At 35.4% G+C, this 26,328-nt stretch overlaps 1 protein-coding gene and 1 long non-coding RNA gene across 3 annotated transcripts in view; one reads left to right on the forward strand and one right to left on the reverse strand.

Annotated features, from left to right (window-relative positions):
• Positions 1–200: 200 nt before the first annotated feature.
• The window catches only part of DEK (DEK proto-oncogene), a 30,296-nt gene continuing 4,168 nt past the window's right edge, over positions 201–26,328 (forward strand). Inside the window, exons 1-9 of one of the 2 annotated variants that reach the window (XM_028511777.2) lie at positions 201–568; positions 925–1,069; positions 3,963–4,064; positions 4,302–4,411; positions 6,538–6,632; positions 7,492–7,612; positions 12,049–12,237; positions 24,004–24,139; positions 24,480–24,628. In XM_028511777.2, coding sequence (XP_028367578.1) covers positions 934–1,069; positions 3,963–4,064; positions 4,302–4,411; positions 6,538–6,632; positions 7,492–7,612; positions 12,049–12,237; positions 24,004–24,139; positions 24,480–24,628 — 1,038 coding nt within the window. In that variant the 5' untranslated portion in view covers positions 201–568; positions 925–933. Of the gene's footprint in view, positions 569–709; positions 817–924; positions 1,070–3,962; positions 4,065–4,301; positions 4,412–6,537; positions 6,633–7,491; positions 7,613–12,048; positions 12,238–24,003; positions 24,140–24,479; positions 24,629–26,328 lie in introns of those variants that run through there. The other variant, XM_036026457.1, reaches the window with a different exon arrangement.
• On the reverse strand, positions 8,276–22,766 carry LOC118500711. The gene is made up of 3 exons (XR_004903288.1): positions 22,753–22,766; positions 10,546–10,550; positions 8,276–8,449 (listed from the first exon to the last, which is right to left on the reverse strand). It is a non-coding gene; the product is annotated as an uncharacterized LOC118500711 (long non-coding RNA).

The following is a 26,328-nucleotide window of genomic DNA, read 5'->3' on the forward strand; positions in this document are numbered from 1 at the left end:
CAAGAACCTAAATGGGATCGATCATTTCTGTGAAATACTGTAGACTGCGACTCCGTGATTTGTAAACTTCTCTACCATCACTGACCAGCCCTGTCCCAGGCCCCGTGACTGCGCTTCCTCTTTTCCGGGTAGCAGCAGTGGACACAATCCGCCCGCCCCCCTGCCCCCCGCAGGCCCCCTAGCTTCCTTTGGTCCAGCTTCTCCGCAGACCCAGCCAGCACGCCAGACGCTGCCCGGTGCGGAAAGGAGCGCTCGGCCCCTCCGTCTGCTGTAGGACGACCCCTCGCAGCCCCGCCCCACCCAGCCACCCCAGTTTCCCGCGAGGTGCCTTGCCAGGCCCTCCTCCCCGACCCGCGCGCGCCAACTCCCAGCTCGCGGTCCTGATTGGCTACCGCATTCCCGCTTTCATGCCCGAACCGCCATTTTGAAAATCTTGTTGATTCTGGGGAGCCGAGAGCGAACGTCACGCCAGACAGCGTCCCGCGCGCCTTCTCTTCGGCGCCCGCCGCAGCATTCCGGAGCTTTTTTTGTGCCCGGCGCGCCAGTTTTGCTGCGGCCAGAACTAGTGGTGAGGGCCACTTTGGGGCAGGGAGGCCGTGGGGCGCTCGCGACAGGGCCCGCCAGCTTTGCCGCGGCCTTTTGGACCGCGGCCTGGAGCGGGGGAGGGGATACAGCGCGGCCGGGGTGGTGGGAGGGGCGGCTCAGCCCCGAGCGAATTCCCGCTTCGGGATTCCGGGGCTTCGGGCTGAGCGGGAGGGAAGCTGCCCGGGGGGAGGGAGCTTCGCTGTTCTCGCTACCGAGGACGGCAACTTTGAGGTCGGGTTTCCCGCGGTCCCTGCTTCCTAGGGCAGAGGAGTGTCGGGGTGGTGGCGGGCATCGCCGGGGGTGAGGAGAACGAGACGCCTGGCTTTCTACCGTCCGCAGGTGGACAGTATGTCCTCTTCGGGCCCTGCTGCGGAGGGAGAGGAAACAACTGACCATCCTGCATCCGAGAAAGAACCCGAAATTTCCGGCCCGAGAGAGGAAAGTGAGGACGAGGAGGAGGACGAGGACGAGGACGAAGAAAAGGGTGGGAAGTCCTGTTCCCTTTCTAAGTGATGGATTTTACAGGAAAACAGTTTCCTTGCTTTTTTTGCGCTTAGAGGCACTAAGTGGGATTGATTGTCAGCAAGAATGCAAAGTTTATGTTTTTGTTGAGCAGTAGCAGAGAATTAACTTTGGGTAAATTTGAAGTAATTGTAAGGTCTTCACTAAAACGACACACTGCGTTATTGTTAGTCCTGGAAATACTTTGTTTACTAACTTTGGGAATTCCAATGTTTAAAAAATAATACTCAGAATTGTTATTACGTTACTTTGGAGTGCAGTTGACTTCTCATCTTCAATGTACTTTCATAACATTTCATTAGTTGACAGGAAGTTTGTAAGTTTCAGATCTGTTTTTAAAACGCCAAACCTTTGTAGATAATGTTTTTTTTTTTAATCTTATGATGATTTGAGCACACATCTTTTACTTTTGGGGGTAGTTGTAAGGTCTTCACTAAAACGACACACTGAGTTGTTAGTCCTGGAAATACTTTGTTTACTAAACTTAAGCAGAGGTTCTTTTAAAAGGCATAGAGGAGTTACTTTCATGGGGGAAACACCGGTGAAAGCCATTGGTACTTGAGAAAGTCTGTAGTTAAATACGAAAGCGATGAACTATGAAATAATGAGCTCAGTGCCTTTTCGGTTTCGGTGTTGAGGGCGAGCATTTTTAACCAGTTGACTGGAGACATGAAACAGAAGCAGCTTGCAGAATTAAGGGATGGTACTGTATCAGTACCATCCGAAGCAGAGGAGGCAGTGCCATTTTGAAATGTGCCAGCTTCCTAAGATATTTCTGACCACTTAAAAATCTTTATCAGAAGTACATTCTTTGATGATGCTAGCCCAGTCTAGGTTTGCTTACAGCTCAGCCAAACTTGGCTGAGACAAGACTTCAAAGACATTTGAAGTTTTGTTCCCCAAAGCAGATTTAACTGTTAATTTCTTTTAAGCCAAAATCAGTCCATGGTCAGCATTTTATAAATACTATCTGGGTTGAGATTACACTGAATGGTATGCCTTTTGTTTCAAATAGTAGGTGCTTTAAGAAAGGAGCATGACCACATTTAAGCACAAAAATGTTTAGAAAAGTTATTTTTTAATTGTTAATTATACAATAACAAGATTTGCTGCAATATCTGCTAGTCCAAGACTTTCAAGAAACACTTGTTCCTCCAGTCTTTCTTTGTTAATTTTTTCAGTCATTTTGAAAGGGTTTGGGTATCACAGAGATGGTGAATTTCAACATAAAAATTGTTTAAGAAAATGTTCCCAAGCAGTTCGTAGTTGTTCCAGTTTATTTTTTCCCCTCATTCTAAAATTCTGAACATTTTATCCTATTTGGCCCTGAAAATTTAAGTCTACTACTGAGGTGTAAAAACAACAAGGCAGTGAATTCTATGCCAAATCGGGGATGGAACTGAGTTATCTTGGTTTTCTTGGCAGGAGTTGGGGGGGTGTCTAGTAAAAGATGACTCCTAGATTTCTGCCTGTGGTATCTGGGTCAACAGTATTACTGTTTTCTAAAAGATACAGTTCATGAAGGTGAGTGAGTTTGGAAATGATTATAACTTCTGTTTTGAATGCATTGGGTTAGGTACCTATAGGACATGAATGGAGCTGTCCAATTGGCAGCCGTGTTGAAACTCAGATTGGGGGAAGCTCTGAACTACAGATAGACCAAGAAGATTATTAGCCGATAGGTGGTAATCTAACTCAAGTAAATGGTTTAAATCACTCAGGGAAAGGAAGCAAACGTGTCGCTTTTGAGTGCTTTCTCTTCTGTACACCATTGCCAAAATATACCTGCTATAATCCCTTTCTCCTAATTCTTTCTGTACAGACCCTTACATGTCCAAATCTTACTTGTCCTTCAAAGCCAGCTCCAATGTTTTGATCCTTTTTCCCTAATCCAAAGATAATTACTCTTTCCTCAACTTTCAGAACTCTCATTTATGTTTTTAGGAAAGGCATTTTATCTACTTTGGAGTACAATATTTGTGTCTCATTACCCCCCAGGTAAAATCTAAAAGAGATAGTCAATGTCTTAATCATCTGCTCAGACCCCCTTAGTATCTTGTGGAGCTTTGCACAAAATAAGCATGCAGTTAAATGATTGGCAGGATCTCCAATGATATAGTACAGTGTGCTGTTATTTATCTCAGGCACTGGGTAAGTGGTTTTAGAAAATCAGGCTTAGTGTTCTAAGTATATTTTCTAGCTTTTTTAAAAAAGCGGTCTGGACTAAACAATTTAATATTTTAATGACATAATCATAAATGTGAATATTGTTTATTATACTACAAAGAAACACAAATGCTCTCCCAGTTGATTGCAGTAAATGTAAACGTGTAGAATTTTATCCTCTCCATAGTAACTCCAGGCTGCTTTGCCTTACTTAAGGTCTTTGTTTTCTTTTTTTTTTTTTTGTCAGCCTACTAAATTACTGCTTTTTTCTATATGTCTTTTGAAGTTCTTATAATCTTAATTCTTAACTGTTTTTGAGGTACAGTGAATTGAATTCTAATTAATAGAATTACATCTAATCAAAGAATAAGCTAAGTGAGGGCTTTGGTGATTTTTCACAAACTGGACTTTTGTAGCAATAATTGTAGTTGGATAAAAGTTTGTTTGCTTTCTGATTTTTTAAAATGGATCCCTGTGAGGTTGCCAGGTAAGTATACTGTTACTCTAAAAAAAAATTGATGTTGCTGTTGATCAACCAGGTATTTTCATATTGTTAATTTTCTTCTAAAAAATCTGTTGAGGCAAAGAGTAAGGTATTAGATTTCTGTGATTATTTTCTATATGTTTATCCAGTAAAAATGTATTCTTTAAGCTTTTTGTCATTTAAGAAGTATTAAATTAATTTCTAGAAAAGAGTCTCATCGTGGAAGGCAAGAGGGAAAAGAAAAAAGTTGAGAGGTTGACAATGCAAGTCTCTTCTTTACAAAGAGAGCCATTTACAATTGCACAAGGTAAGTTTATGTTCTTTCATTTTATGGTGAAAATGCCTAAAATATACAAAGTGATGTTTAGTAGTGCTTAGTTTTTAACTAAGTAGTTTAACAATGTATTATTGTTATTTTAATTTGCCCTATTAGAGCAAAAGTTATGTAAATTATGCTCTAAAAATAATTTCCATTAAATTAACTTTGTAAATGTATAAACATGTAATGGTATTTAACTTCAATTATTATGGTATTTTTTGCTAGGAAAGGGGCAGAAACTTTGTGAAATTGAAAGGATACATTTCTTCCTGAGTAAGAAGAAAACAGATGAACTTAGAAATCTACATAAACTGCTTTACAACAGGCCAGGCACAGTAAGACCTTTTTTATACCTTCAACCTAGTAGCATATTTACTATGTTAATATGTATTAAAATACTTCACAATAGAAGCATAATTTTAGACCTGGAAAGGACTTTAGTGATCAGATAGTTCAATTTCCATACCATACAAATGAGCAAACTGAGACACATACTTTTAAAATGTCTTATTAAGAGATATATAGCTGGATATTAACAATTAGGATTGCAATATCCAGGGATCTTTCTACTGAAGTTGTTTTTATGCCAAACTGAAATGTCAGATTGTGATGATTTTAGTGATTTTTTAATTGGATAAGAAGTTATTTTTTGGACTTTTTTAGTCATTCAGAATAAATGATACAGTATAATTATATATTGTTTTGAGCAAATATCTGATAAATTAGGTGGTACTTCCTTGCCAATAGATTTGTTAAAATAAATCAGTGTTTTATTTACTGAATTATTTTACAGTAGTCTCCCTTTATCTGTATGGGTTACATTTTAAGACCCCCAGTGGATGCCTGAAACTGAGGATAGTATTGAACCCTATGCATACTATAAACTTCATTATAGGTGGTATGTATAGGAAAAAAACAATTTATAAGTTAGGCACAGTACAAGATTAACCATAAGCAATATTGAAATAGAACAATTATAACAATGTACTATAATAAAAGTTATGTGAATGTAGTCTTTCTCAAAATATCTTATTGTACTGTATGGTACTCATCTTTTCACTTAAAGGAAGCATTTTATGGCTTCTCTTGGCATATCTGAATTGCCAGCATCACTTCTCTTGTGCTTTGTGGCCATTGTAAGCAAAATGAGGGTTACTTGAACAAAAGCACTGAGGTACTACTGCAGTTCATCCAAGCTGGCTACTAAGTGACTAACGGGCAAGAAACCTGAGGTATGACTCTGTCCAGCATATCCATGCTGTATACTCTGCTTACCTGTTAGTCATTTGGCATGAGGTCTTGGTTATGAGATTGACTCTCACTATCGCAATGCTTTTGTTCATGTAACACCTATTTTACTTAATAATGGTCCCAAAACCATTCACATACTTTTAGTACAGTATATTATAATTGTTCTATTTTCTTTATTGGATATTATTATTGATCTCTTACTAGGTCTAATTTACATACTAAACTTTATGATAGGTATGTGTATATATAGGAAAAAATGTAGTATATATAGGGTTTTGGACTAACTTGTTTTAGACATTCAACTGGGGTCTTGGAACATATCCCCCTCAGATAAGGGGGAACCATAAAGGGATGATTCATGTCCCAGTGGAATGCCTTGAGATTTCATCAAGCTACTTAGAATTGACTGTAAAATTTTAAGCCAGTGGGTTCTGTTCCCTGTTAGCACACATGCCTAGGTTATGGGTTCAGTCCCCTGTTGGGGTGCAAATGAGAGGCAACCAGTTGATGTTTCTCTCTCACTTTAATGTTTCTCTCCCTGTCCTTCCTTCTCTCTAAAATCAATAAGCATGCCCATGGCTGAGGATAAAAATAAAAAAAGAAGAATAGCATACAAAACTTATGAGTTTTTATTTCCAGAATTACAGTATTTTTCAGACCACAGTATCCATGGATGAAGGGCTACTGTACTGCATACACAACTTAAGTATTCCACATAATCGAAGCTTTGCTTTGGGATTGTACATGGGCAAAAGTAAAATTTGATGATGTTAGCTTAGAATATCTGAGGCATGGTATAATTTATTTTTATGCATGTTATCTCATTTGAAGGTGTGTTGTTCTTTTCAAAGAGTAAAATCATTGAATTTCCTATTACTTGTAACTTTTTATTACCGAGGGAAAGGATGTCTTTTTAGGTAGTAACTTGCCACATCCCGTGGTACTGTCACATAACATTAACTTGTGGTTTTATGATTACCGGTAAAAATTGCTAGATGAAAATTCATTCAAATTGTCATTTTCAAAAAATAAAGTTTGTAAGCCTGTTATAATGTTAATATTTTAGTAATAAATACAGTTTTTAATTGTAAGAAGTGTTCCATAAACCAATATTGTAACTTGGAGACGGAAAAATAAAGATGTTGGCTTTGAATTTTTTCGTGTGTACATTACTAATAAGTAGAATTAATAATAAGAGAAACATTTTCAGGTGTCTTCATTAAAGAAGAATGTGGGTCAGTTCAGTGGCTTTCCATTTGAAAAAGGAAGTAGTGAATATAAAAAGAAGGAAGAAATGTTGAAAAAGTAAGCTATTTTTATAAATACCATATTTTGATCAGTGTGCTTTAAATTTTAATTTTAAACATTTACTGTGACCACCCATACATTTTTAGTAGACTGCTGATTTTTTGCTTTAAATGCCCAACACCTGATTTGTCTTCATAATTATTAACTTGGTATATTCATTACTTTCCAGTAGATAGTGGCTGTCAAGATTATTGAAAACTCAAGACATTTCTGTTTCTTAAAAGAAGAACAATATACATAGGGAAATCATTCACAGTCCAAATTGCAGAAGGTCTAAAGGGAATATAATGAAAACTCTCTCACTTCTGTCCTGTCAGCCATTCTGTTCCTCCACTTATAGGTACTGTTTAAGTACCTATAAGCTTTTGAAGATAATTTGATAGAAACAGTATCTGTCCCATATTGCAACCAAGATGATATACTAGAGCTTTTGTTTATTAAATTCTCTATAGTTTAAGACCTCTAGATAATAAAGATAATTATGTATTTCTTCATTGAAACATAATAGGAATGCTGAAGTTGGGGAATGCAATATTTAGTCATAATCAGCAGAAGAATGATCAAGTTCATGAATGTTAGAGAATTGAAAACTTTATATTATTTTCTAGTAATTAACTTAGGTATTCTTTTAATACCTTGTTAGAATTGTTGAATAGCGTTTTCAATTTTTAAATAATCTTATCTAGTTGTATTTGTACACTAATCAAGATTATTAGGAGTACTTCTAAGATTCAGAGGAGCATTGGGTACTCTTTTAATGTTTGTAGCCTAGACAGTTTGGTTAGCTATTGCATTTATATTGTGGGGAATGTTTATAAACTTGACAGCATAATCACCTTTTTGTTTTCTTTTTCAGATTTAGAAATGCCATGCTAAAAAGCATCTGTGAGGTTCTTGATTTGGAGAGATCAGGTGTAAATAGTGAGCTGGTGAAGAGGATCTTGAATTTCTTAATGCATCCAAAGCCTTCTGGCAAAGTGAGGACCATTTTGTATTATTTTAGTAACAAATCAGTTATTTATAGTGTCTCCTTAGTTTCTCTTTTCTATGAAACAATTTAGTTAGCATTGCTGTCAACATTCAGTAAAATCGTCTACATTTAAAGAATATATATACATTCCATTGACCTATCTGCAACAGTGTCATGATAGAAATAACATAGAAGGCATATGGATATGTTTTCCCTTATCAGATATAAAGGATATAAAATTAACACAAATAGTTATTAACTAAATTTCAGGTGGGCCAGAAGTACAAACCAAGTATCCAGAGTTATGTATCTAGAAGGCACAGGAAGAACAGAAACTGATTGAGTTGAGGATAAAGTGTTGGACTGGTATGCAATCTGTGATCAGGTCTTGAAAGACAAAATGGGGGTTTATTAGATTGGATGTTTTCTAGATGGTAGAATACAGTTATGTAAAAGTGACATAAAGCTGACTTGTAATACGTTTCTTGGATTTGGTTTTGAGAATCCTCTGCAGAGTCAGGACTTGGACAGGGATGTAAAATTTCCTTATCGTTCACCCTACTCTTCTTAAAATCTAGATTAGGTTTGCCCTAATTGTTTGATAGTAACAAATAACATCATTGACTTAAAATGTCTGTTGAAGTGGTACTTACATGACCTTGCATTTTCAGTTTTAAGTCTGTCAGCAAGTATTTTCATATTCTTCCTCATTTTGAAAGCAAAGAACTTGTGAAGTCATTAAGAGGGCCTAGGGATTCAGGGGAACACTATCAATGAGGGAAGAGGTCCTAAAGGTTAGAAACCAGAAAATAACTCTGAGCTTTGTTTTTGTCTGTTCTTGGTCCTGTTAGTATCAGTAAGTGATATTTGCATCATATAACTACAAACCTAAGGGTTACAGTGATTTTTCAAGGAGGTTTCAAATTGGTTTACTTAAAAATGGGGTATTATCAAGATATTATCTTTCTATTTTTCTGTACTTTTATTATGGCTAAACCTCTGCTGCTTTAGAATTTTATTTAACAACTTTAATACTTGCCCCAGAAGCAGTTACTAAGTTTCCAAAGTTATGAAGGATAGTTTTATATTCTTTTCCTCACTGATCTTCAAATGTGTTGGTTTGAAAACTCTACTACCCTCTTAAAAATGAATGAGGACCCCAAGAGGTTTTGTTTACATGGGCTAATCTGATATATTCTGTATTCTAAGTTCAAACTAAAAAACTTCTCAGCAGAATGCCCATTGCATGGAAACAAAAGTAATATTTTATATGAAATCTGTTCATGTCTGACTTAAGATAGCTATATTCTCATTTGCTTCTGCATTTTAATTTGTTGTGATGTATTGCTTTGCTTGAAGTATATGAAGAAAACCCAGCCTCTCCAAGTTATGTACCATATTTTGCCTTGTATAATGTGCACTTTTTGCCCAGATTTTTTGAAATAAATGTAAGGATGCATATTATCCATGGGCACAGTGATTACATGCCATGGGCACAATAATGGGCATAATAATCCTGGGTTTAATGTACACAAAATATGGGTATGCATTATACATGGCAAAATACAATAGTTAGAAAAAGGAGTATTTTAAAAACCTTTTTTAAAAATTGTGGATATTCTCCTTTAATGTAATACCAAAACTTCTCACTGGTAGTTTCTTAAAGATTAGTTGTAATGTGGCATGTGATACCATGTTAATGAACTTGGACCTTTTACCTGTGTGCATGATTTTGTAATATGCATTCACCATTTGGGAACTATTAGTTCCCTGAATTATGCGTATCTTCCAAATGTTGGTACATTCATTAATATAACCACCATCTCACCTGAAAAATCTTTAGGTATTGCAACGCTGTCAGGTTCATGGTAATAGACATTAATTTTCCAAAATTCTAATTTTCCCTTGAATTTTGAAATTTATCATTGGTAATAAATAGGCAGTTATTTTCCTTGATCTGACAGGATCATGTCCTTCATTTTTGAGAATATGTCAAATATCTAAGTCCAAACAGGCATAGTTTTTCAATGATTATTTTTAACAGTATTCCATGAAAAAAGTAGTTAGCTTAGGTCACATCTCAATAGCACAAGTGTATTTCCTTGAGAAAACCAGTGAACTTCAGTTTGTACAGGAAGTACTTCATGTTGTACCTCCCATTTTGTTAGGTATTCTAAGGACACATACTCCAAAGTTTGTATTTAATATAGTTAATATTTACTGCTTCATCAAAAAAGTGAAACACCTCTTTTTTTCCTGCTGGTGTGTGGTTGTGAGGAATATAATGACTACTAGCACATTGTGCTGCTCTGCTTTGATTAGTAAATATACTAAGGTGCCAGCAGTTTTACCTACCTTTGCTTTTACTTAATCAGTGCAAATGTCAACACCATGAAAGAGCAAATAAATGTCTTGGTATTATGAAAATAGTTTTGACTTGGTAGGTTTCTGAAAAGTTCTTAGGAAACCCCAGGGTCCATGAACCATACTTTGAGAAAGACTGTTTTATCCTTCCTTATAGAATCTTAACTTTTCATATTTGATTCTAATTACTACTAAATTGAATGGTATCTTAAACTGTTTTCTATGCTACCATATACTTCATCACTTAAGGAAAACACTAAACTTATTAGTACTAATTTTTTCTCCTGTGTAATCTTAATATTGTTGAATTAACATTGTTTTACTTTTCTATTGTGTTTCCACTTTGATTATTTGTTAATCAGATTTTACAAAAATTTTTACAAAATGGGATGATACTGTTGACACTGGATTCAGATAAATAGATTAATTTTAAAGCCAATGTAGGAAAGGTCTAAAGCACTTATATGTTACTGTTTTTTAATTAAAAGCTTATTTATTTTTAGAAGTTGCATTTTCTTGATTGGTTACTTGAATGATTTAAAAGCTTTTATTTTCCTGTGTAGATTTATTTAGTACCTATTCTAGTCCTCATATTACTAATTTCATGTACCAATTATGTTTTCACTACCTGCATTTGGTTCCTGAGCTGAGGAAAGTGAGAGTTGTCATATTTTTCTAAAAACATTTGAACCCTGGATTTCATATGTGCAAGTGAGTCGTGCAAGTTCAGACAGTGAGAGTACCTGTTCTCCAAACAGGGATATCAAAGACTGTATCTAAATGTATTTGTTTTCTGGTAATGGTAATAGTTCATGCAACAAGGATATCTGTATTCATTCAAGAAAGTTGCTTTAGAGAATCTCTCTGACAAATATCTTTGGTCCATTAATTTAAAATTTTCTGGAGTGACTTAGATTGGCTGTTTCCCAATCTGTTCTGAAAAGGGTAGGTAGGTTGTTTGGGCAGATTAGGGGCTATTCTGTAGAAGTAGATTGCCTGAGAATACTACATTACACAAGCAGCCACTTTTTCTTAATTGTTGTGCAGGTGACAGACAGTGACCTCTACAACTGGAAATTCTTGGTAGAGAAGGGACCAGTGGTTCTGATAGTTTCATAAAAAGTATTGCCTAAAGTAATCACTGATATTTGTACAATTGTGCATCTTAAGGTTATATTATAGAATTTTTCCCCCGTTTTTGGAACTTTTCTTAATGGTCCTGTTGACTGCGGAAAATAATACAGGCAAAAATAAAAATACTCATAATTCAGAAATAAGTAATTTTAACTTCTTAGTGTATATCTTTTTAGATCCTTTATGTAGGGTTATTTTATGGTTTTCAGTTTTAGAAGTTAGCAAATTCTCCCCAAGAAAGCATTTAAAAATTAAATTTGTTTTACATAATCATTTTCCTCACATGATGTACTCCGCTTTTTAAATGTGTTTTAATCAATCATCAAAGTAAGGACGATGTACTTGTTTTGTGGTTCTTAGTTTCATAATTAACATACTTGGTACTTACTGCTTGTTTCCAATCATGAGTGAGAATATAATGCTGGCATTATTGAAAGCAGAGCTCAGAGGTAATATGAATATAAACTATATAGTTCATAAATTCAGAATATGTATGGTGAGATTTTATTTACTTTATGGATGGTTCTTCCCAGCCCTTTGATTAAAGGATCCCCTAAAACAAGAACCTTCTCTGGCAGTGGCTAATATTCACAGAAATGAAATAAGTTATAATCTAATTCAGAATATCTTGATAAAGTGTAAACAAGTGTCTGAGCTTAATACAGTGTGTACTTTGGCTTCTAGTCCCATGTCAAAACACAGAATGTGTATTTAAACATTCGCCAGGTGTCTCTTGCCTAGGTGTTCAGAATACAAGTGAAAGGGTAGTTGAGACAAAAAGATTAATGACATATTAAGTTAAAAATGAATTGTCCTCTAAAGCTGCTAAGCTTGGAAATATCTTGAGATAAGAACAAGAAGAATTGAGTTGAAGTAGGTCTCATAAACTGAAAATACTGACTTGGAAATATAATACCTCATTGGGACTTATTTTATTTTATGCAGCCATTGCCGAAATCTAAAAAAACTTCTAGCAAAGGCAGCAAAAAGGAACGGAACAGTTCTGGAATGTCAAGGAAAGCGAAGCGAACCAAATGTCCTGAAATTCTGTCAGATGAGTCTAGCAGTGATGAAGATGAAAAGAAGAACAAGGAAGAGTCTTCAGAGGATGAAGATAAAGAAAGTGAAGAGGAGGTAAAACTTTTGTTTTTTTCCCCCTCTCATTTCTTTTCCTGGGGAAAGTTAAGTATTGCTATATCACAGGTTTAGCCAGAAAACAGATTATAGGAACTATCAGTACCGTATTGGTTGTTTTTAATTCTGAAGACATGTAAATAGTTACATATAAACCCTTTCTTTCCCCTGAGAAGCTTTTAGTTTTATTGCTGTGCCAGTGTGTAAAAGTTGGAAGAGTGAGGTTTGTGTGGACTGGATTTGAGGTCGACATTGACTAGAGTAGGTCAAATGGGAAGGGAAGGTACTGGGAGAGGGGTTCATATCCTGAACAGGAACACAAAGGAGCAGATTTTAAAAGAATTGTTCATAGTATATTAATATAATATGATGGTCTTGAACCATTTTATTCTGTTTTATACAAAAAGCAAGGGGTTTAAGGACCACCATTTTCCCTGGTCAATTTGTTGGGAATTAATTAATAAGAATAAGAGCATTTGAAGTATAATTGGTGGACAAGTTTTGTATCACTTAGGAATGCCTGCCAGTTTCCTTTACTTGCAAATCTTTGTTAAATGTTGAATATTTAGTTTTCAAAGTGAAACTTCAGGAAGGGAATAACTGCTGAACCATTTAAAAGGTTAACTTTATACCGTTTCCTTGTGTGTCTTCAGTCAAGTACGTGGTGAATGGGTACAAGGAAATAATTTCCTATTGTTAATAGTGGTTTGGTAGACTCTATATTAACTTTGTTTTATTGCCCTTCATTGATCAGAACTTGTTGTATAAGTTGGGTAATGTACTTGGGTCTTATTTAGGACTTGATTAATGTGAGTTGACATTTCGGGCCAAAATGTCAAGACTCTTCATTGTGGATGGCTATTTTGTGCCTTGTATAATGTTTGCCCACTAGGTGCCAGTAGCACGCTTCCCCAACCTCCAGTTGTGAAAACCAAAGATGTCTCCAAACATTGCCAAATGTCTTCTGGGGGACAAAATCACCTCCAGTTGATAACCTCTAGAGTAGAGGGAATAAAGATGTGGTGAACTCTGGTTTTATATGTACAAGTATGTATTTTGTGTATATTTGTCTTCAGGTATTTAAAATCCATGCATGTTTTAATGTCAAATTTTTATAAAGACTTTAGTAAAGCTAAGTTTGAAATGCTTCATATTTGAAAGAATATTACAAATCTAGCAGGTATTTCATAAATATTTTAATACATTTTTGGTGTAAAAGGAAGATGAATAATCTGAGCACTATGGTTTTTGTTTTGTTTTTGGTGGTTTTTGTTTGTTTGTTTGTTTTAAGATTTTATTTATTTCAGAAAACGAAAAATGGATCTGCTTTTTGACCCAGCAGTTCCACTGCTGGGATTATATCCTAAGAACCCTGAAACACCAATCCGAAAGAACCTATGCACCCCAGTGTTAGCAGCACAATTTATAATAGCTAAGTGCTGGAAGCAACCTAGGTGCCCATCAGTAAATGAATGGATCAAAAAACTATGGTACATTTACACAATGGAATTCTATGCGGCAGAAAGAAAGGAGCTCCTACCCTTTGCAACAGCATGGATGGAGCTGGAAAGCATTATCCTAAGTGAAATAAGCCAGGCGGTGAAAGACAAATACCATATGATCTCACCTTTAACAGGAACCTAAACAACAAAACAAATAAGCAAAATATAGTCAAAGACACTGCAATAGAGGACAGGCTGACAGTGACCAGAGGGGAGAGGAGAGGGAATTTCAGGGGAGAATGGGAAGGGTTTACAGAAACAAACACAAAGGACACATGGACAAAAACTGGGGGGGGGGGGGGGGGGGGGGGGGGGGCGGGGATGAATGAGTGGGCTGGGATGGGAGTAAAGGATAGAAAACAGTACTTGAACAATGATTAAAATAATAAAAAAGGATTTTATTTATTTCTAGAGAGATGGAAAGGGAGGGAGAAAGAGAGGAAGAGAAGCACCCATTGGCTACCCCTCACACACTCCCAACCAGGGCCTGGCCAGCAATCTAGGCTTGTGCCCTGACTGGGAATTGAAGTGGCGGCCTTTTGACTCTCAGGCCAGTGCTCAGCCCACTGAGCCATACCAGCCAGAGCTGAGCACTAAGGTTTTTATAGAATAGATTTTAAGACTATATGGGAGGAAAACATGTTTGTTCCTATATGAATATGCAGTAGTGGTAATTGTGTAGTAATAGTATTATTTCTCATTCAACAAAATTTTGGTTATCTACTGTATTCACCATACTTTCTTTAAAACCTTTTTAAAGGCAGGTTTTAAAGCACGGAAAGTTGTCATAGAATATAAACATCTGATTTTTTTCATAGAGGCAGTATGCTTATCAGCATGGGCTTTGGAAACTATCTGAGTTCAAATCCAAGTATACCTTTGTATGACTTTGGGCAAGTAAGTTAAACTCTGTAACATCAGATTTCCTGCTGTAAAATGGGGGTAATAATAGCAGCCTCAAATGGTTGTACTAAGTGACTTTATGTAAAGCACTTAGGGCAGTGCTTGGTACAAGTACTAAGTATTAACTGCTATTTTTAGTATTCAGCTGACCTTTTACCATACATAGGATTTCTGAATCTAATTTTCCTGTCATTATTGAAGTGCAGGAAGATTGGATTTAGAAATGTGATTCATTTTCTTATTAGCTTTCCAGATTATTGTTTCATTGTTAGAAGTAGTAGTAGTCTGTGAATATAGATAATTTCTGATTTATAACCATATTGGTTACTGGTTAATTGATCACAGGTGAAACTGTTCTACTGTATATCACAGTCTTTCTTTCTACAGTGCCATAAATGAGGAGCTTTTGCTAGAAAGCCAGATCAAGTGATGAAAATACATAGAGGAAAAAAGAAAACAGAAAGATGCTTTTATGGACATTAAGTATATAAAGTTACACAGTATAAAAGCTGTATTATGTACTCTATTTTCTGCTTCAATTTTTCTGCTTGGGCTGATACAGGCTGACTTCATAAAATACAATGCCAGCAAAATCTGGTCTGAGAAATGACTCCACACCCCCCAAATAAATCTCCTTCCAATAAGTATAGGAATTTTTTATTTCTCTAAAGGCTTTCAGATTTAGGGCTGCCCTCCTCAAAAACTTGACTACTGATTCTATTTCTGTGAAAAGCTCTTTGGGAGGAAGGTAAGTGCCAGCAGGAGGAGCAGTATTTCTATGATAACTGTTTCTCTTTTTGCTTCCATTTTTTGAGGACTTGGTTAAGTGAAACCTTGTTAGGGACTTCATAAATGGAGGTATTTGGGTCATGACCATGAAAGGACCTCTTTTCTAAGAGACCAGAAAGAAGAGTTGTAGGCTGATTGGAAAAATGGTGGATTGCCTGTAGATGGAATTTTTTGCAGATTTTTTTTTTGTAGAGAATTACTAATATTATTTATTCTTAAACTATTAACTATTAATATTACTTATTTTGTTTATTTCCTGGAGTAAATAGAAACTTTTTAAGTGAATGAAGATGAAGTTTTCCCCTTTGTTTTTATAAAGTCTTTTATGAGCAAATGTCACATTAGCATGTCAGCCAATAATTGCTAAGACATTTTGTTCAAAGTTCTCTATACCTATATCTGTTTCTATGGTATGTAGTGAATGGTTCACAACAGTTTTTAATTATCTTTTTCTTTGGAATTAACTCAAACAAGAAGGTGCTTTTTCTGAGAATTACTTGGGTAATAATTGTTTCATAAAAGAGCTGTTTTACACTTGTTTATCATCTTGGCTCTTGGACATTTGCAAGAGAGCAATTTGAAACCAGGAGGAAACTGGTAGATGAAGTTAGAAAAATGACAGGTTTAGTTATTTTCTGTAAACTTACTCTGAAAATGAACTGGTTCCCATATTGGATTAGCATCTTTAGGGGAATTGTGCTAAAATGAACTAATGAGATTAAATCATACTCAGATAAGCCATTCACAGAAATTAGACTCAAGCATAGAGAAATTACTGGAGAGTACAGGAAAAGAAGGGAGAAGCAGTGCTTCCTAGGTTGGAGGAAATGAGTCTAATAATTATTTTAGACCCTTAAAGCATACTTAACTTTTTTTTTCATTTTATCTGTTCTGTAGTTTTTGTTTTCTATTGTTTTTATAACCTCTTATCGTTAGAAAACATAAAACTGGAATTTTTGTGAGTATTGAGAATGTATCTGAATATTGTAATATAAATGAGGAAAATCTTTAGTTGTATACTTAAAAACCTCACTAATAATGTCCAAAACAGAAGTTCCTTCTTTTTTCATGGCACGAATTCCACAGACAGGCAGTATAGCATCTCAAGAAAAAAGGTATCAAGAATTGAGTACCATTTTCTGTCCTGAGCCATCTTTATATATGCCATTTAACCTTATGATCAGAAAATGGTTATTTTACCTTTAGGCATTATTTCCCCATTCCAGGTAGGAAAGAATAAAGGGCTTTCTTCTAGTAATGTTTCCCACTGCCCCTCCCCATGCACAGGATGGGATGCCTTTTACCAGAGGTCTTCATGTTTATCAAATTGGCCAGGACTTTGATTCATGGTCACCTTAGTTCAGGGCTGTCAAACTCATTTTCACTGCGGACCACATCAGCCTTGTTGCTGCCTTCAAAGGACCGAATAAAATTTTAGGACTATGTATGTAACTACTTCTTAACAGTTAAGCAAAAGGTTGGCACTGCTACTATGCGGAAACAAGGTAGAAGGTCGGATTAGGCCCGTGGGCCTTGTGTTCACCATTTGTGCCTTAGTTGAAAGGAAAGCTGTGAGATCCAGGTGTTAGCTTCCCTGCTTCTATAGGAGGAAGGCAGATAAAAAGAGGAATGTTGAGTGAGCGATTCTACAATGTTTGCCAAATAAAAAACTTACATCATAATTTCTGGTAAACATATATGTGGACTATTTGAAAAATTTGGTAGTGGTTTGAGGGTGAATGTGAAAAAAGTTTTGTTAGTCCTTAATTATGTTCTAAACAAAGATATCTCCCATCTAATGATTTGATCAAAGGGATTACAAAACTATAAACTATTAAACCTTTTGTTGGAAGGCAAAGATGAATAATCACCATAAAAATATATTTCAACTTATTTTCATACTCTTGTGAAATATAACGAGACTTGCACATTCTATACTCTTGGCACTCTTGGGTTCTCAGCCAAGTTGTTATAAGAATAGTGTATTTTAAGCTAATTTTTATTTTGTTCATCTGTTCACCCAGTACAACCTTTCTGCTGTGAGGACAGGATTCTGGCTCTGTGACAGGCGTCTTTTTTGGAGACCCTCCTTCAAAGAGCCCTGCTGCCTATAAAAAAGATAGGTAAGCCTTCTCTCCCAAGACTTTTTTTTTTTTTTGCCTGCCTTCAAAAAGTGCTTGTGTCATTCATCCCTCTGATTTTTATACCTTCATGGTTATCAGAGACATGGAAAATCCTCTTCAAATTTTTAAAAAATTATATTAATTAATCTTTTAAAATTTTAAATTATAGTACATTGTGCTATCTAAAATTAATGGCAGCTGTCAGTTCTTACCTGTCTTTAGCACATCAAAACTACCTACAGTACTGGCTGGTCTTGATTAAACTGCTCACAGCATATTTAAAAATAGCAAGCCAGAATCTTAAAAATAAATCTTGACAATTTGGAAACTAGCCTTTTCTTTTTTTTTGAACTTACCTAATTTTTTCCTCATACATTTTGTTAAAAGACTCAAGTTTTGGGAATATGCTAAATGCTGTTGGAGTTACAGAAGATACTTTCTACCTAAAATACTGTTTGATACTTAATATTATAGAATTTTAAAAAAGAGAATTTCTCTATTGATGAAGTAAAGCTTGGGGAGAAATGGAAGACATGCCTGTTGAAGTTGACCTTGGGGATAGAAAGGAAAATTGGACATGTGAACACAGATGGGGAGCAGGAAAGTACAGGGTAGCAATGACATACTCTTGTGGTTAGGTTGTGTCCAGAGGTAAAAGAATGAGAGATGAAGTTATAGAGTGATGTACTTTGAAGCCAGACTAAGAAAACCCATGAGGTTGGACATTATTATGTGAACAGTAAAACCTTTGGGGATAGATTCATTATTCTCATTCATTCAAAACAATTGTCTTATTCTGCCTGAGCACTTTGCTCTGTGGGGGAAAAAGAGAGAGACGTGACCTCTGCCTTCCAGGAACTGACAGTCTACGTGTGAAAAAGCATCACATGTTCAGTAAGCATTTATTGGTACATACAAGGAGAAGAAACTTGAGATTCATATACTTTCAGGTTTTGCATTTCATTTAGCTTTGACTCCATGAAAGAAGAGTGTATATCCTCATTTTTGTACTGTGAGGATACAATAAATATCAGTGGTTTTTTAAAATGTTTTCTCTGTATTACTCTTTCCAGATCTTCTAATTCATGTACTTTTGTCTTCAGAATTCTCTATGTGGGACTACTGACTTAGACCCAAATTTGATTTTAAGTAATAGCTCTAGGAAAGTTAATGAGTATATATCTATGCTTATAAAAACTTAAAACTAAAAGCTATTGATGTAAACTTTACAACATGATAAATTATCATATCGATTGCTTTAGCTGGTTCCTGCCCTTTCCTTATATATCTCTCTGATTATTCATAAACTAGACCAGGAGTTGGTAAATGGTGGCCTGTATACCACATTAAGCCTGGGGCCTAGTTTTTACAGCCTGCAAGCTGAGAATGGTTTTTCTACTTTTAAAATATTTGGAAAAAAGCAAAAGATTAAGCATGTGCAACAATGACCATATATAGCCAGGAAAATGTAAAACATTTACTATCTGAAAATTTATAGAACAGATATGGTGACAGATTTAGACCATAAATCTACCTCTCACCTTACATGGTTCATAGCAAGGATAGTCAGCTCTCAGGCTTTTCAAAATATAGGTACCAAGGCCCCACTCATCATGATTTGATCTAATCTTTTTTTTTTTTCTTAAATGTACATTCTATATAGCTAAGTTGTGCCAGAAGGCAGTGATATTAAAAATCAAGTTTGGCTAACTGCTTTTAATATTGTAGAAAAACATGTTTACTTTAGCAAGCGGAGTGATTCTAATGAAACAGAACTTTGGGGGTTGGAAGAGATTGTTAAAGATTATCTAGTCTCCAGGGGTCTTTTCCCATCTTAATTTTCAAAGTAATTGGATAGGAAGTGCCAATTTTAAGCTCTGCACTGGAGATCAAGAAACAAGACAGGACCTCTACCCTTACACAGTTCATTTGACTTGGTAGGAGGGGAGAGGTCAAAGATTAGGAGAAAAATTAGAGTAGAATATAACTTAGCTAAAAAAGAGCTGTGGACAAGGTAATGTGGAAGATCAGAAGATAGGAGTATTTACCTCTTACTAGGAGAATGTGGGGAACAAAGATTCAGATAGGAAAACTTCACAGAAGGTGACAATTTGATCTGAACCTTGAAGGATAAGCAGAAGAGGTTGGCAGAGCAGAAGAAAGGTATTTGGAGAACACCATTTAAACAAAATTGGATTGTACCAATGTTAGATTTAAAAACAATGTTTTTTAAAGAAAGGATATAAGGGCCCATACAGAGGTAGGGTTAAACTCAAAGACAGCCCTATACAGAGTTTGGTTGGCCTTTGTTGCTATTCTGTATTTTCCGCCAACATTTTTTTTTGTTCTTTGTCATCATTAGTAACATTTGTATGTAATGGGAAAAAAGTTTAATAGTATGATATATAAGTTACAGTATCACTGGCTTATTCCTGTAATTTAGTTCATTAGTTTCAACTCCGGCTTAAAGAAATATATAGGTAGATTAGTCATGTCTATAAGCAGCTGATATAGTAGGAGGCACACTGGATTTAATCAGAGATCTTGGATTTTACTAGCTATAAGGCATTGGTTTACTTACAATGAGAAACAGTTTGTCTTTGAGGTTTGTTTTTTGTTTTGTTTTTCTAGTTTGTAAGATAGTGGATATGAAAGCAGTGCTATACAAATGTATTTCTTTTCCTTTTAATTATATTTTTAACCACATCCTGGGTTCAGAATAAACCAGATCCTACAAATGATACAAAAGTGAACATGACAAGAAATATTTAAGTGGCTGCTTTATGCCAAACATTCTTGCAGTTGCTGGGGATGCATATAGGACTAAATAAGATAGTCAGCTGTCTTTTCTCGAGGCATTTGTCAGATACGGCCTTAAGAAACTTGTAATGTAGTGGGAAAACTATGTAAATAGCTACAAATTAATAACAATGCATATATTAAATGTGTGTTTTCTCTGTTGCCTTATATGAATTTATGCATTTGATCCTCACACCAATTCTTCAGCTATAGCCATAGTTCTTCAAATCTACAGTGCCTGTAAGGCATCATTTTCAAGTAAATTGTAAAATGTACCCCAGTATCAGAGATACACGTGTGGGAAAAGGATATTAAATTTAGCCTAGTCTGGTATAACCTTCGTATTTTACAGATGAGGAAACAGGCACAGGGAAGGATGATTTGCCTGAGATTGCAGAATTAGTCAGTGCTGGAGTTAGGACTTAAACCAGGAAGTTTGGCTCTAAAACCTGTGTTCTTATTCACTGCTTCACAATACCTTCTGTAAAGTAGGTATAAATGAATTACAGGCCAAGTACTGTGGGACTATGGATTAATCAAATTGGTGGTATTATGAAAGATTTAGAGGAGGTGACTGATTGTTAAATTGGATTTAGAACTGAGTGAGATTTGTTTAAGCAGGGGAGGAGAAATGAAAGTAATGACGTTTTTTGAAAGTTCATGTGAAACTTAGGTGGGCATGGTTTTACTTTCCTTATCAGCTCTCCAGGGCCTCTTTCCATTACCTCCAAAATTCCAGATTATGCATGTTTGCCTTATCTGCCAAAAATTCTCCATAGTTACCTATTCCTTCTATACCTAATAACTTATTTTTAGGGTAGCTGGTGGGATCATTTATTACTTGCAAGACCAAAGCACATGATGTGAGTTAATCAGTTGTCTGATTATCTCTCTGCTAGAGATGAAACCTTCAGGTATAAGTATCTACACAGTTTAGTTATTATACTTTGTAATTTCTCATTCTCATACCAACGTTTATTTGTCTAAAAAGATACTTTACTGAATTCTTACCTTTAATTTGTTACACAGTAATTTGTAACTTATTACTGAAGATAAGTGAAATTCATGAAATAACAATTTATTACAGGGATTCGGATGTTGGGCCCAGCCTTATCTATCAGATCATAATGAAATAAATGATGTATACTGGTTAGTTAACACAATTGTCATTGAGTCTAGCTGCTTTTTATTCTATATATCTGCCTTAGCTTTCAAAAATAAAACAAACTTTCAGTTATTGGAGGAAACCACATTTGCATAGTAAAAGAATTTCTTTACAAAAGAAAGCACTCAAAATAGTAATAATAGCTAATAGTTATTCAGTATTTTCTATGTGCCAGGCACTATTAAAAGTACTTTTGCACATTAATGCATTTACCACCCATAAAACCATAAATACCTTTATTTCCCCTGTTTTGTAAATGAGGAAACTAGGGCTCGGAGATGTGCTGAGGTTAGAATTTGAAATCTGGAAGTTTGCCTCCAGAGCCCACGCTTACTATTATTCTATATCTCTATAGTGCTTGTAATAGCATTTTTGCAGTCTTTTTGTTAATAGGTAATAGACTAATGGTCTATTTAAAAAATTGTAGAACAGCCCTGGCTGATGTGGCTCAGTGAATTGAGTGCTGGCCTGTGAACCAAAGGGTCACTGGTTCGATTCCCAGTCAGGACACATGCCTGTGTTGCAGGTCAGGTACCCAGTAGGGAGGCGAGCCAGAGGCAACCACACATAGATGTTTCTCTCCCTCTTTCTCCCTCCCTTCGACTTCTCTAAAAATAAATTTTTTATTCTTTTTTTAAGATTTTACTTCTTATTTTTAGAGAGCAGAGAGGGAGAGAAACATCAATGTGTGGGTTGCCTGTCACATGCCCCCTACTGGGGACCTGGCCCACAACCCAGGGATGTGCCCTGACTGGGATTGAACTCATGACCATTTGGTTCACAGGCTGGCATTTATCCATTCAGCCACACCAGCCAGGGCATGTGCCTTTTAAAATTTTATGTCAGACTTATACTCTGGCCTTAAAAGGCTTTGGAAGTATTTTACTTATTTGATTCTAATGATCTAATTTGAATGGGGATAAAGTAATAACATTTATAACATTGTTACTCTTTGCTCAATCTCTCCAACCCTTTCTGTAAGAACTTAGTTTCTTGTAAAATATTTGAATGTCTAATAGGTCCAGATTTTATTAACCTTTGACTAATGAGTGATATTTAATAGTGATGATTTTATTCTGTATATTAAGTTCATCGACAGAATGTAGAATTTTTAGTATTCCCTTTCAGACCCTAGTATGGTTCTTCATGAATTAGGTAGATGCTTAATAAACCTGAAACTTAGTTTAAGTTAGTCACAGAAAACTGATGAAACCATTGACACTTTTCCAGCAACCATCAGTATCTGGAACACCTCTGAGAATTAGGAAATAAGTAAAAATGCTCTTTAAATGGAAAATCCAGAATAAAGCTCATACTTTTACTTTTAGAAGCATGTCAGCCTCTTGGCACCTCATAAATGAACTTTTTAGTAGCAATTAAGCTAGATAGGTTAGTAAGTTTCTAGCAGACATTATATTATTGAGGTAATTCAGGGAGATACTAGGCATACGTAAGGAAATATGTACAGTGATGTCAGTGGAGCAAGAGAAAAGACAAACACTGAAATCCAATGAACTGTACTCAGAAATCTCCTGAGCCCATTTGATTTTTGGAACAGATTGATATAATATACACTTTAACTTTTCTTAGGGCTAAATTCAATATAATGTCTCTGTCCTTAAAAAAAAAGGTTGAATTATGATAATCAGAAATTTGATATGAAACATTTGGAGAAACATTCTGTTAAATGTGATTTACAGTATTTTGGTGTATAAGGATGAGATTTTCAGTTATCTTGGGATATTTGCTTATATAGGATACTTTTACCTTTGGAAATGTTAGTTAAATGAAGAATTAATGTTTTCTAATTTCATAGACCCTGGTTGAGACAAAGTAACTACAAAACAGTTTTGTCATTTTAACTTATCCATATGTGTATTCACTTTTGTGTTATCAACTATGAGTTAATATTTAAGAACACAGGTTCTGGAGTCAGATCTATTTGAACCTCACTTTATTTCGTTAGTTATGTGGCTGCGGACAAAAATAACCTCTCTGAGCTTTAGTTTCCTCATATATTCATAATAGTAATTGAGCAACTACTGTACACTTTGCACTATTTTAGGAGTGAAGAATACATCAATGAACATAAGTCAAAAAAACAAAAAATCCCTGTCCTTTGGAACTTACATATGAGTTGGGAGAGACAGACAGTAAATAACAGAGCATGTTAATAGTACCTTTTTTAGAGTTTTTCAAGATTAAGTGAGATAATACATATAAAGTTTTCTATTTAATAGTGTGGAATAAATGTGGGAATGTATTATTTTTAGTGTTTTTAATCCTGACTTCACATGACTAGTCTTGTGTTGGCATAAAGTTAAATTTGTTGGGTATATTAGTCATCTCAAAAATTGATAATTAGCAATACTTTACTGGTGATATTGAATACATTTATTTTCTCTAATATTGTGAAGGGGTACAGAGGACTAAACAAATAGCAGTTAATCTCATCATGTATGTACTTTGTTTTCCTTTATAACAGCCACCAAAAAAGGCATCTAAAAGAGAAAAACCTAAACAGAAAGCCACTTCTAAAAGTAAAAAGTCTGTAAAGAATGCTAATGTGAAAAAGGCAGATAGCAGCACCACCAAGAAAAATCAAAACAGTTCCAAAAAAGGTATGTTAGAAATTACACATTTTCAGCAGCTTTAAAGATATAATATATGCTGTAACATAGTCTTTAATTGCTTAGTATATAGGGAAACTGAGAAGAACATTGGGGGGAAAGTAGTATGTCCATTTTTTATGGTTTATAATTTTTCAAAATTGACAAATTTCAATGTATGTTTTGTAGGTACAGTAATTTATAGCAGTGATTTGTACTTTTTAAAATCTAATACATTACACTTTGAGAATCTGATGAATGCTTATAGAATTTTTCCCAGTCTAACTTGCATGCTAATTTACTATGTAAGAAAGAAATGTTTTTCACATGTAATTAAATATTTTACTTTTAGAAAGTGAATCTGAAGATAGTTCAGATGATGAGCCTTTAATTAAAAAGTTGAAGAAACCTCCTACGGATGAAGAGTTAAAGGAAACAGTAAAGAAATTATTGGCCAGTGCTAACTTGGAGGAAGTTACAATGAAGCAGATTTGCAAAAAGGTAATTGGACAGATACTTAGATCACTTTTCTTTTATTTGAAAAATCCTCTCATCCATCCTTTAGTTTGAAGCCAGATTCTTTAATGGGTTCATTCATTGAACACATATTTACTGAACTACCACATGCCACGCACCCTGTTACAGGATCTGTAATAGCCATATTAAATAAAAGTAAATGAAAGCCTCTGTTCTTTGGAGTTATTTCATAAATAGGCAGGAGAATGTATACTGCAAATAAAGTGCTATTTCCAAACTGCATAGGAAACTTCCTTTTCCTGATCTAGAAACTGTTTTATTGATGCATCCTTAGATTATGTTAGTTTTACAAAGCAAAATCTCAGGGACCACCTCACTGTCAGTGTCACTGTAATAAATGAAGTGTTATAGATTAGGTTCTTAGCTCAGATTCCTGTGAAGTTCTAATACTTCTCAGGAAATGAAATGATCTAGTCTTGAGTATAGTTCTATGTCCTACCTCCATACTGGGAGATTTTAGAATCTAGTTTCTTATGGTAAAATGAAATTAAAATTTGCAGTGTATCAAAGGTGAACTCTCTATACTGTTTAAAGGCATTTACCTACCTACCTCCCCACCGCCCCTCTCTTTCTCTCTCTCATCCATTCAGCACTTAGTGAGCCTGTACTATGTATTAGGGCCTGGGACAGATGTTAGAAGTAGAGCTAGAGAAGACATTACTTCACTTTAGGGGGCTTACAGTCCAGTGGAATTGAAAGACAACTGTTTTACTAGTTAGAGTGCAGTGTATGAGGGCTGTGTTAGAAGAGTGGGGGAGGTACTACTACTGCATGAACAAAAAGGACCTACTTCGGACTGGGATGGAAGGACTTGGGGAAATCTAGAAAATCACCTTGAAAGATATCTTAGAGCATTAGCTGTTCCATTTAATTGAGGAAGAATTGACACATCCACAAAATATGACATATGATGACTTCAGGGAATAGTAATTAGTTTAATTTGGCTGAAGACTAGAGTTGGAAGTAAGTCTTCACAGAAGTTAGAGAAAATACTAAAGCTTTACTATGTTACAGTTTGGTTTTCTTCCTGAAACAGGGAATGGGGAGGTTGGGTAAGTTATTGAGAGCTATTTGGCAGGGGTGTGACCCAATCAGGTTTTTATTTTCTAGAGTCATCCTAGACACAGCAAGGACAGACTGGTAAAGAATGAGATGAGAGACAAGCAGCTCATTCCCTTTCGGAGATAAAGTTACAAGATTGCCATACCCAAGTCAGAAATCACAGGTGGTTTTAATGTGGGTATAAGGGCTTTGGTGTATTAATTATAATAGGGAACAGAACAAAAGGTGTACTTTTTGAGGAAAAGATGAGTTTTGTTTTAGAAATTTTGAGATGAGGTGCTTGGAACATTGAAATGGGAGAAATTCTGAACATTAATTCTTCAAGTTAGGAGAGAAACCTAAAAAAAGTAAACATGGCCTTTAAACAAATGAAAACATGATTAATCTTCCCCAATTAATGAGGAAGATAGAAATTAAAAGGGAATCTTGTTGCTTATTAGCATGACAAATGATGAGGAATTAATAGTTTTCATAGTTGGCAAGGATGTAGGGAAACATTCTCTCATGATTTTAAGATTAACAGCTTTGAAGAATAATTAGGTAGTAGCTTAAAATTTAAATTGCTAATAACCTTTAATCTACCAATTCCATTTCTAGGCAAA

Source organism: Phyllostomus discolor, chromosome 5, assembly GCF_004126475.2.
Source record: "Phyllostomus discolor isolate MPI-MPIP mPhyDis1 chromosome 5, mPhyDis1.pri.v3, whole genome shotgun sequence".
In the NCBI taxonomy this organism is placed as follows: domain Eukaryota; kingdom Metazoa; phylum Chordata; class Mammalia; order Chiroptera; family Phyllostomidae; genus Phyllostomus; species Phyllostomus discolor.